We start from the raw sequence: 12,609 nt of genomic DNA, 5'->3' as shown, positions 1-12,609 counted from the left end.
GAGGCTATTTGATTTGTCCCTCCTCTACGGTTATTCCATGTGTGGGATCCATTTATAGTTTGAATATCCACTAATCTTTGTTCTGTTATCATTTCTCTAAACGCTTCCATATCTGGATCTATCCTTCTCAGCCCTCCTCTCTTTTCTTCTAGGGTCTTGATCATGTTGAAATCTCCCCCTATAATCCACGGCCTCTCTGGGATAAGCTCTCTCATTGCTTTTATATTTTGCAAGAACCTTTTTCGTTCTATCGGAGTATGTGGCCCATACACTCCTGTTAGGACAGCATATTCCGTTGATCCTATAACCTTGAATGTTCCCGATAGCATTCGTGGGAGACTTATCCAGCTTTCAAATTGTATTTCTTCCGTGTTCCATATGATTGCCAATCCACCTGCGCTGCCTATTGCATCCTGCCCCATTATTTCATATCTGTTATTGCCCTTGCTCATTATCTCTTTCATTCTTTCTGTACTAATCTTTGTTTCTTGGATTATCATTATGCTCGGTCTGTCTCTATTTAACCTCTCCTTCAAGTATCTTTGTTTGCCTCTACTGTTGAGGCCTCTTATGTTCCAACTTGTAATTATCATTTCAAAACTTTTGGTGGTATTTGGAATACCTCTGAAAGAGGTATGACCCTTCCAGAGTTTACCAATGTCTCTCCTACTTCCTGAATTGTCTCATTCAGTGTCCTTCTGCCCCTTTTTCTCCCTCCTTTGCCAGTACTGCTCATTCCCATATTCTGGTTTCCCTGTGGATCTATCGGCTCCAAGCTGGTTGCTGTTGTTCCTCCTACTTTTTCTCTATATTTTTGAAATGCTTCTTTATACAGTTGCTTCTGCTCCTCCGGGATGAACCTTTCATCTAACGATCTCCATTCCTGCAGCAGCTTCTTCATTATGTATTCCTCTTCTCCTCCTCTCTCTTTCTGGGGATCTATCTCCATTTGTATTTGTTCATTTGATTGTTCATTTTTTTCCTTTGTCTTCCCAAGGTCTACTCCCTTTTGTTCTGATATTTGTTTCCCTGTTACCATTGGACTTTCTGCTACCTCTTCGTCGCTGTCTTCTTTTTCCCCCACCTCAGTTTCTTCTTCTTGTAGGATTTTGAATTTATTCTGTGTCTCCAAGGTACTATTCTCTTTTGTCATTTGTCGTTGTGTTTTGCTGGATCCTGATTTCTTTCTCTGTTGGACTTCCTTAAAACCCTCTTCGCCTTGTTCCGTATCCTCTGTTGTTGTTTTCTCTTCTTCCCTCCTCTCCCTTCCTTCCTCTGTTCTGTTCAGAGGACATTGCCTGAATAGATGCCCATACTCGTGACAACGCCTGCAACGGAAGGGTATGTGTTCGTAGTCCACTGGTTGTTGCCAGATCTCGTCATGATATTCCAACTCAATATAGTCTGGGAGGGGTTCTGTTATATTCATATAAGCGCATATTCTGGCATAAGATGTATATCTTCCTCTCTTCGTGGATTCTGCAACTTTCACAAAGGAACCTATTGTATTCCCTATGCCTTTTAAGATTTCAGGGTCCCAAAACTCCATTGGGAGCCCAAAGAGTCTGATCCAGACCGGGGCTGCCAGCATTTTCTCTTTATCTGGGTTGTAGCAGTCCACCCAATGTCTCATAAATAGGCCTGCGTTGTTCATGAAATAGGGTCCTCCCTCAAAGATCCTTTCCTTGTCTTCTAAGTTGGAGAATATCGCTGTAAAAAAACCCTTTGCGCCTAGTTTTAGTTCTACGTGTCCCTTCGGTTTCCATCTCTGTTGTATCCATTTGGACAGATCTTTCTCTGACGGCCAGAACCCTATAAATTTACAGATTAAAGCATAATCTTTCATATAACTCCTATATTCTTCCAGTTTATTGTTTGGTATTACGAACCTGGGTTTCTTCGTGGCCCTGGGCAGACATTTACCTTTCAGTCCCGCCTGCCAGTTTGCCCCGCTTGCCGAGTTTTCGTTGTCGTTTATCTTCGTCCCTATCTTCGTGCGCTCCCTGCTTGCCTCTCCCGTTGCCATGCTCTTGTAGGAGGGGATCTCTCCCCTCCCCTGGTTTGTTTCCATTTGAAACCCTCAGTGCTATTTCTCTTTTCGTTCCCTTGATTCGTGCCTCGTTTCCCTCAGAGCCAGAGCCCTTAATATGAATTTTAGTATAAGTTTAAAATTCAAATATTGGTTTTAAAATATGATTTTAATATTAGATTTAATATTAATATTACATTTAACATTAATATAAATTATATTAATAATATTCAAAATCTAATTTTAAAATCTAATTTTAAAATTTGATATTTTTAGTAAAATTATAAAACCTAATATTATAAAACCTAATTATGACTTATATAATATATAACAAACTTCGTGTGGATGTTCTTGTTTATATTATTATGATTTATTTAGTATAACTTGATTTGTCGGTCATTAAGTCAAAGGCAGGTAATACGCCATAGAGTTTTTGTGATCATGTAATCTTGATGATAATGATGGTTAATCTTTATGACAATGATGGTTAGTGTATTAAAATGCATGTTAGATTTAAGAGTTTTGTGATCTATAAGGTAGAGAACATTTTTTTGGATTAATCACATTGTAGAGATTGAATTCAATCTTTACAATATGATTAATCAAAAAATTTATTAATATCAGGAATGTTACAGATTTCAATTTTTTTTATTTATATAATAAAAGAAGAATAATCATTATGTATCGGCAAATGATTATGGTTTATGGGATGTTAGGAAATTACTTGATGTTCAGAAATTACTTAAAAATTTTCAGCATTTATTTATATGGTAGAAAATTATTAAAAGAAGCATTACACGACGCTCATTGAAAAAATGATCATCATTATTTTTATCATCGTAATCTTTATTAGTAACGAGAATAATCATTGTCGTGACATTATAATCGAGGGCCACTCAAACATTCTTAGAAGAAGCACTTGTGAACCAAATTGGCATCGACAACAGAAAATTAAAGAACAAACTTATGGGCGTTCGTTTAACCAGGAGTCAACTTTGGCCGGAACGCAAATTTGTGGTGACAATTTTTTTAAGAAATTTTATTATGGGAGTGTTTTAATTGCTTTTGTGGAAATAGATTCAGTCTTATTAAAAAAATTTAAAACATCTAAATTCCTGAAAATTTTCTAAAACTCCCCATATTTTTTAAACAACTATAACCCAAATTTTTAATTTCCAAAATTTCCCATCAAATTTTATCAAAAATTATACTGAAATTAGGAAACTTCGACTCTCAAGCTACTCTCAAACTTTTGTGCAGACCCCCATATATAAGTGTGTAAATAGTGTCATAGCGTCAGGGAATATGCAGCATCACCATGTCCATAAAAAATTTCCCGTCCATATGACTGGCCAGTCAAGGTGTAGCAGTCACGGAGGTCAATGGCACAGAATTGGAGAACTTATTTACATATTTGTAAGAATGTAAAATGGAAAGGGTTCTGCTACTAAGCAGAGGTAAAGTTAGCGCAGATATCTTCAAGTGAGAAGCAAAGAAAATGTCAATCTATTCTCACGAATCAAAGTCTAAACGTCTGTACATATGAATGGAAAAAGACAATATAATTCGAGCATAAAAAAACATTTAGTAGTTAAAATTGACAGAACTAAGAAATATGAGCTTCTACGACACCGAAACATATAGTTGAAATTGAAATGCATCTCCCTAATACAACCCCAAAACTGACTTCCCTAAAGATTTTTGAGTCTATCTCCACAAGTAGAGTAGACTCAATTTTTGGGTAATATTTAGATATTACTTAACCTTATAAAAGTGAACGTGTAGTAGAGCTTTTTTCCACTTCTAGCAATGTTCACCACGACACAATTTTTCACAAGTTATTCAGACTCTAAGCTCCGTACAATGAGACTATTAGTCATAGTTGACAAATGACCTGTACGTAGCACTGGGTTGCCAATTTTGTGGAATAACGTTATTTGCAGTGAGCGTTTTTCCAGTTGAAAGAGATTGCAAGCGAATGGAGAATGGAGCTTGTAAAGGGCCGCTATTCAAACACCAATTTGCACCCCACGTCTGTTGCATTCCTTGCCATGTATCAGAGTTTGCCTGCATACATGAGCATATAAACATTAATTTATTTGCAACGATATATTGCTACACAGGAGTACGATAGAAGTAATATTTATAATAACAAACCTGCTTTAGATCGACTGCTCCAAGATCGCCATCTCCATCTTCGTATTCGATAAGTACAGCGAACCAGTAAGTAGTTGCACCTTCGTTGACGTGGAATGCAATATTCTTCCCCGGATACTCGCAAGGCACACTATACAATAACATCAGAAAGGAAAGGTGGAGTAATCAAATAAAAATGATACAAACATCGTAAAGGAGTTCAACTCGGCAAGTCCTGTAATCTACGACCGAGTACGAGTAGATGAGTACCGTTGGAACAAAATAGAGACGACTCCAGCGTTAAGCAGATCCGAAGATGTACCAGGAGATGCCATGTCGCTGAACGCAGTACCACTGAGATCAAAGTGGATTTTGCCAGAACCTGAGCAGATTCCACCAGGACATTCATCTGTAATAACCACTGTCACCGCGCTTTGAGAGCACAATCCATTCCCCGTGCACTTTACCTGGTTACATGAAACATACAATAAGCTAACTTTTCATCAAGAAGTCATGAAACTTTATAAATACCGAAACAGACCTGATAGCATGCTCCGCATCCTTTCCCGTCTTTGAAGAGGGCAGGACTTCCTGCAGCTATTTTTGATTGGAAAGGGATCTGTTTCACCAGGCTACCATATCCACATGCCCCACCTGTTACAATGGATTAATTTTATTTTTTCACTCGCACGTTCATATCCTTGAATGACTCTGAAAGCTGAGGAGATAAATAATATAAAAGATGGCACAAACAACCTTCACGTGTTCGAATATGCTGGTGCGGTTTAGTAGATTGAATACTAGAAACTTCAATATTTAAAAATTAATTTAGAAATAATATAATAAACAACTATCGGCCTAAATAAAGAACTTAAACATTGCCCTTACCCTCGCTTCCGTCTCCGTTTGGACTGCCATACCATGTAGCGGTGGCTGGCTGCCAATCACCTTCTTCTTCTACTAACTTATATTGATTGAGATTTGCATCAAGAGCGATTACAGAGCATATAAACATTAGGCAAGCTACCTCATAAGCCAAACAGAGCGTCATCTTCCTCATTTCTGAAGCGAAGGTAGAAAGCATAAAAGCTTATACTACGCTGGGCTCAAAGCCTCTGCAATGCAATGCCCGTTAAGAAAATGGAAAAATAGCGCATATTTATAACACCTTTAGAACTGTAGTGAGTTGGTCGGTTTTCAATATAAATCAATTGTCAACTAATTTGTTTTTGCAGCTGCATATTTGTCACTCATTAAAATTATTTCCGTCATGCAAGGCCCACCCGTCCTTTTATATTTAGGGAACACCATGTGAATACGGATGCGACGATGACTAAAATTAAAATCCTAAAAGAATAGACCGTTTTATTCGTTGGGTGTTGTCAAATGAACCGTGTGCAGTAATAATCCTGAGTGCTGGCAAGTCAAAAGCTCAGCATAGATTAGGGAGATTTGAGCAGCAATTGTAATTGATGAACTTAAAGCGTGAGAGGAGGCGATGATAAGGGATGCCCCCGTTGAATTCGAGGCTACGAGAAAGGAACTGAGAGGGAAAAAATGAACAAATGCTTGTAATTTTTATGGGACAAGGCACATGGTACGTTGTTCCAGTGTCGGCTTCTTTATCTTGGCCCAGTACAGGAGTGTTAGAAATTAGAAGAATTTGGTAGATTCAACATAGATGGCATCTTGTTTGTCTTGTATTGGAAATAGCTTATCGACATTTTCCAAAGATGGCACCATCCACAAATATTTACTTAAAAGTCACTAATATTTACTTGAAAACGCGTGGCGAGTTCAACGCACTATAACAAAACTTAATAAATTTTCCGTAAAATGTTATTAAAAATAATTACACCGATAGGTGAATTTATATTTTGTTTGAGTGGATTGTTAAGATTTCATAATCAGGGAATATTCTTTCTCCGATATTTTTTTTTCAGGAAGAAAGAAAGCAGGATTTTATATTATCAGATAAAATTATATATGACAGTTTACATTTATATCAACATTCTTAGAATGTATGGGATCAAAGATTTTTCAATCTCAATATTAAGGGTATGTGGTGTAATCTAAATCACATGCCAAATGCTCAGAGAAGATGATCATAGTTAATGAAAGACATAATATTTTCAAAAGTTCTGAGCTATTTGTAAAAAACCATATTATCAAATCATGCAGGCCGTATGCCCCATTTCCTCAACGGACAATAGTGTACCTTATGTCCCATGCCCTCAAAGGACAATAGTATAACTAGATAAAAGACATACACAAAATTTTACAGAAAAGAGTGAGGACACATCTAGAGATTTAACTAGGAAATAGGAAATCCCCCATATCAAAAATATTTTGTTCCCAAGTGATCTCCAAGTACCATTTGCCGATCAACCCCAGTAATCCATTTTTGGACAGTCTATCAGCTTTCTTGTTCAAGTTCATGCCAATATGCTGGATTGTGGAGCTGCCATAGAAGTTCAATCCGCTCCAGCCATTCCTGTAGCATGGGATTATTTATGGAGGCCTTCACCAAAACCTGATCAATGATGATCTTCGAATCTCCATAAATATGTAAATAGGGATTATTAAGGAATTTGTTGAACCATAAGAGTCCCCATAGAGCTAAAGCTTCCAGCTTTGTGTTGGTGCCACAACCTCCATTCCAATAGACCTTGTAAGACACATCAGCATAGATAGCAATCCAAAAACCACATGCACATGAATTCCTTTGCGCTGCCCCATCAAAAAACCCCATTGGATATAGGAACTGTATATTGATTTTCTTGTGTGGTCTGTTATTAGTGCATGGGGATGAGTAGAATATATAGAGAGATTAGTGATGATTCTTTCAACAACCGAATAGAAATCCTTTGGAGAGTTCTGGAAAATGTACCTATTTTGCGAGTTCCAAATTTCCCAAAAGAGGAAAAGTGGGATGGCTCTCCAGGAAGATTTTTTAGCACTCCACCATTTTAGAGAGTCCCTGATGCAATTATGGTGAATATCCAGCAAACTAATGAGGGAGGATAGCTTTTTCCATACCTGAATAGTACAATGGTAATGAAGAAAAATATGATTGTTGTTTTCGGCATCACTTTTGCAAATAGTGCACATCCCTGGATCGTGCCATTGGCTTTTCTGCAAATTCTCCCATACAAGATTCCTGTTGTGGTAGACCAACCATGTGAAGATGATAATTTTAATTGGATTTTTTTTTTTCCAAAATTCATATAAAATTTGGTGCTCTCCCTGTCTAGCGGCCAAATTGGAAAGGGTAGAGTATGTGTCAGCCACAATGATATTATCAGATGCCATCTTTCCTGACCATATGATTCTATCCTAAGTTCCTGTATGGCAGATGCCGAGGTGCTTCATAGCAGAAATTGACTAATTCCACTCCAATTCCATTTGTCCAAAAAAACTGAGCTCCTGTGCCTTTTTCCATATGGGAAGCGGTCCTTGCTAACCATTTATGACTTGTCCCCAGAAATATATGCCACGTCCATTAAGGTGGTGAATAATCCTCTTAGAGATAGAGCTTTCATTTCCAGCACCCAATATTGGGTCAATACCGATAAGGATGCGGTTGCCCGGTTGAAACTTCCATGCAAGATGGTTGATAAATATTTTTCAGTTTTTGGAAAACTAAGCCAGATAGCCGATCCCTGTTTGATGCCAATGGTGCCATCCCTGTACCAAAAACTGAAATATTTATCCTTAAGATACTTGTGTTGTATGATCTTACTCCATGTGCCAGATACAAATAAGCCCCTCCAAATGGATTTTATTAGCAGTGATTTGCCAAAACGACGGAGATCCATGATTCCCCATCCTCCCATACCCTTAAGGAAAGTGATGTTGGACAATTTGGTTAAGTGGTATTTTTTCCTTTCGTGGCTTCCTCCCAGATGAAGTTAGCCATCAAGCAGTTTAGACAGTTTATGATGGATGCATGAATGTAAACTAGGTGAGCCCAATAAACCCCCATCTGAGACAAGACTACTTAAGTGAGAATAACCTACCACCTCAGTGAGAGGCATCTAAACTCCCACCCAAAAATCTTTTTGAAGAAACAATCAGCAAGCCATTGCCAATCAATGATTTGTAGCAAGAGGGTTTGATATGATATTCAAGGTAATTCAAACCATTTTGTATTGGCATTGCCTCAACACCAAATAAACCTTTGATATATGAAATAGCCTCCAAGTCAGATTGTCCATGATATAAGACATATTTGTTAACATTTATATGCAAGCCAAAAGTATTAGCAAATCTACTAAAAATGTGAAAGAGACATAACCAAGAAAAACGACAGAGCATACCCATGATGAGAATATCGTCGAAAAAGAGATTATGAGAAATGCTGATGTTATTTCCCATCTTCAGTGGCTCAAATTGGTCCTCCAGAACCACTTTTTTAATATGAAAACTTAAACTATCCATTGTTAGGATGAATAGTAGTGGGAAGAGGGAGCATCCTTATCAAAGAACCCGGCCAACATGGAAATTTTTTTTTGGATACCCATTTATGATAACAACGTAGTTGACACTATCCACACAAGCCATAATCGAATCAACACATCTGGGTCGCAATCCGATTTTGTTGAGGACAAGCCGGAGAAAGCCCCAATCTAGGCAGTCATATGCCTTCTGGAGGTCAATCTGTAAGATAACAACATTTTGTTAGGATATTCCGACACATAGGAAATAGTTAAGTATAACTTGGTCTAGTGTAGAGTTAGGTAAAGTGTGTTTCTTTACTATATACTTTTGTAACTTACAATCGGATGGTTCATTCTCTCCTCAGTATTACCAACACTTGATCTGTGGCTTAACACCCGATTGGTCCATGATCTCTATTTAAAGAGCATGGAGGGTCATTTGTAGGGTAACCATTCACAAAATAAGCTTATGTAAATTTTCATTGTTTTATTAGTAAATTGCCTGAAGTGGCCACGTTGGCTCAGGCCGTGGACTGTTTCCCTCTTTGAGGGTTTTAACCATGTCAAGAATGCTGGTGTATTGATCTGTGATCTATTTGTGAGCAGTGTCCTTTGATGTTTTGTCTGAGGAACTTATCCTGTAAATTCCTATATGGTATCAGAGCCAAGTTGAGGGCCACATTCGTTGGTGATCCAAATTTGAAGCCGGTAGAATTGCATCCGACTGTCATTTCCTAGATCAATTGTTTTTGGTTGCTTTCAGTCTGAGAGGGCTACTCTATTGTGTTAGGAGCATCTGTTCTAGTGAGGAACCCCTTTCGTTTCATGTGAAAAGGTTTCCGGTAGCCCTAGCTACATCATTTTTAAGATATGGAGATATACAGTGTTTATTTGCAGTTTCTAGTTATTTCCTCTCTGTTTATTTCAGTTTATTTATCTCTTTGTTTTTATTACCGGATTTACACCTTTCATTTCTGCGTATGATCTTTTCCCTGCGACTTTGTGTGATCTTGGAAAATCAAAAGTAGAAAGGAATTTTTTTTTTTCATGCATATGTTGTTTTTCGCCGCGCCTTAGTGTGATCCTGGAAAATCAGAAACACTGAGGAAAATTGTTAGCTTCCAGGTAAAGCTAACTTCAAATCATAAGGCTTGTTTTTTTTGTATGTCCGTTTTGGGTTTTGTGGTTTTTGTTTTGTAGGCAAAAAAGAGCTTTCTCAAGTAAGCACGCATCCTGAAGGTTCAGTGACTTAAAAAAAAAAACTCCCTTCCTCTTTTCTAAAAATTACTAACCTTTTAAACTAGCTCACTTGGTCCAAAGTTACTTTATCAGAATAGAGGTCTTGAGTTCAAGTCTTTCTTTTTGTTGAGTTACTTTTCAAAAAAAGCATGTAACTTATGTTTTAAAGTTACTTTATGTAAAAGTGTTCTCACCCATTATAAAAGGTGAGTCACTTATAATTCTAAAGTCTCTTTATATTTTATTTTAGCTACAATTTAGTGGGTAGCACATAAAGTACCATTGTAAAAGTGACTTTCACATCTTTATAAAAGTGAGTGATATAATTTATTTTTTTAAAGTGAGTTAATTAGATTAAGCTTGGAAAGGGGGCGGTTTTTTTTTTTAAATATAACATTATCGTTCATTTTCGCACATTCCTGCACTTCGTCGGCATCTGCAACTTTTCTTCAAAAAGCCATAACTTCTTCATACGAAAGCCGTTTTCAGAGCCGTTTTTTTAATCAGCCTATTTTTTCGAGATCTTTCCATTGGAACACTTACTTTCATCATCTATAGCTTCAATTTCTATTAAAATGGAAAGTCCATGCCAAGTTATTCTTTACAGCACCAACCACTTCCAATGGTGGTCCTACATTGTGGATTTACTTAGATCTAAAGGTCTTTACAAAATAGCCTCAAGCCAATAAACGAAACCAAAAGATGAAGATAAGGCAACCAAATGGGAAAATAGGCGAGATCAAGCACGTGGGTTGATAAGGATGTCTATTTCTCCAGACCTTAGATTCCATATTGCAGAACTTGATACTCTTAATGAAGCAATGAAACATATAAATAAAGTTTTTGGAATTAAAAGTGAATTTAGAGCCCATCAACTTGAAAATGAGTTGCTTACATTGGACCCCAATCATTTTTCTTCCATTGAAGATTTTTTGTCCAAGTTCAAGACCCTTAGACTTCTCTTGGAAGGTGTTAAGGTTAAGAAAGAAGATAGTAACCTTATCTATTCTATTCTTACTAAGTTGGAACTAGCCCACTCTGTGTTTGTTTCCACCTTCCATTCTACAAGAGAAGCCTTCATTTCTCAAGGACAAGACTACAATTCCCCTTCCTTTGATGCCTTTTGTGATTCTTTAATAAGAGAACAATAAAAACTCTTACACCTTGGTCTTCCTAATCTTGGAAACTCTTCTACGAAAGCCTTAGCCGCCCAACAACAACCAAATTCAAAGAATCCTAAAAAGAATGGTCCTAAACCAAACAAGGGTACTAAGCAATTTCAGTCTCAAAATAAAAAATCATTTCAATAAAATGATAAGGCAAATAGAAACAAAGGTAAGAAGACTGATAGACATTGCCACTTTTGTAATCGAGATGGCCACTTAGAATCCAAATGCTTTAAGAATATTGAAGCCTTGGAAGCAATAATGAAGAAGAATAACATCCATTTGGAGCACTCTTCAACTTCAACTTCATTTTCAGGAATAACACTTTCTTCATGTGGTTGTCAAACATCTCGGTTTAGATATGCACTAAATGTATCTTCTTCTTCTAATTCTCATGAGTGGCTCATTGATTTTGGAGCTTCTTATCACATGGCCAAAAACAAAGCGATGTTTTCTTCTTTAAATGATTGTAACACCAAAAATATATATGTTGGTGATGATAGATCTCTTAGTGTTGTAGGGACTGGAACTGTTCATATAGACAATGGTCAATTTAATGATGTATTATTTGTTCCAACCTTATCTTGCAACCTTCTATCTGTATATTAGATAAATCATTTAGGTGAAGGTAAAATCGTTGAATTTTCACCTCACGATGTTGTAATTAAGGACCTAAAAGATCCTAGACAGATTTTAGCTACTGGCATTGATGATGATTCTATAAGGTTGTATAAGCTTAACAAATTTGGGTCATCAAATCTTCCCTCGGTATTTGTTGCTCATAATGATGAAGTGAACGAACTTTGGCATGAACGATTTGGTCACTTAAGCTATCGCTCCCTTTAGAATCTATGTAAAGAAAATATGGTGATAGGTCTTCCAATGGTATCTTGCAGAGATGGTGTTTGTTTCAGATGTGTACTCGGAAAAAATCATCGGGATAGTTTTGAAAAATGCGCCTCTTAGCACACCTCAACCCCTTTACAGCTTGTACATAGTGATTTATGTGGTCCACTTCCAGTTGTTTCATTCGGTGGCTATAATTATTTCTTAAATTTCATTGATGATTTCTCCAAACACACTTGGGTATACTTCTCAAGATTCAAGAGTGAAGTATTTAACATGTTCTTGGCCTTTAAGGCCTTTCTTGAAAAACAATCTGGACATCAAATTCTTAAGCTAAGATCTAATAATGGCGGAGAATATGTTAAGAAAAAATTCATCAAATTTTTCACTAAGAATGGAATTCAAATGCAACATACTGTTCCATATACTCCACAACAAAATGGTGTAGCTGAAAGGAAGAATCACACCTTAAAGGAAATGACTAATTGTATCCTTCAATCTAAAGGACTTAGTCTTAATTTTTGGGCAGAATAAATTAACTGTGCAAATTAAATAATAAACCACACTCCTACTAAGGTTTTAAAGAATATCACTCCAGAAGAAGCATGGAGCTCAATTAAACCAGATGTAAGTCACTTTTATGTTTTTGAAGTGAAGCATGGGCTCATATTCCACATGAGAAACATAAAGCTTTAGAACCTAAGAGTGAAAAATGTATTTTTTTTGGATATTCTTAAGATGTCAAAGGATACAA

General features: G+C 36.8%; 1 protein-coding gene across 1 annotated transcript; it reads right to left on the bottom strand.

Moving 5' to 3' along the window:
- Positions 1 to 3,901: 3,901 nt before the first annotated feature.
- LOC149140657 (expansin-B16-like) lies at positions 3,902 to 5,283 on the bottom strand. The gene is made up of 5 exons (XM_089449842.1): positions 5,054 to 5,283; positions 4,707 to 4,819; positions 4,436 to 4,632; positions 4,187 to 4,316; positions 3,902 to 4,096 (listed from the first exon to the last, which is right to left on the bottom strand). The coding sequence occupies exons 1-5, from the start codon at positions 5,247 to 5,249 to the stop codon at positions 3,902 to 3,904; spliced, it is 831 nt and encodes a 276-aa protein (XP_089305968.1). The 5' UTR covers positions 5,250 to 5,283.
- Between the last annotated feature and the right edge of the window lie 7,326 nt (positions 5,284 to 12,609).

The sequence above is a fragment of the Pinus tabuliformis genome, chromosome X (assembly GCF_031772625.1).
Source record: "Pinus tabuliformis cultivar Carrire ecotype Pingquan chromosome X, CPIR1, whole genome shotgun sequence".
Classification (NCBI taxonomy): Eukaryota; Viridiplantae; Streptophyta; class Pinopsida; order Pinales; family Pinaceae; genus Pinus; species Pinus tabuliformis.
Note: the sequence above shows the minus strand (reverse complement) of the source record. Positions and strands in the feature narration are given on the sequence as shown.

Excerpts from the sequence above, each read along its gene's own strand:
- LOC149140657 (XM_089449842.1), bottom strand. The coding sequence starts at position 5,249 with ATGCTTTCTACCTTCGCTTCAGAAATGAGGAAGATGACGCTCTGTTTG. Across the intron at positions 4,317-4,435 it reads GTCTCTATTTTGTTCCAACG|TGTGCCTTGCGAGTATCCGG; the intron begins GTACTCATCTAC and ends GTTATTGTATAG. Across the intron at positions 4,097-4,186 it reads GAGCAGTCGATCTAAAGCAG|GCAAACTCTGATACATGGCA; the intron begins GTTTGTTATTAT and ends TCATGTATGCAG.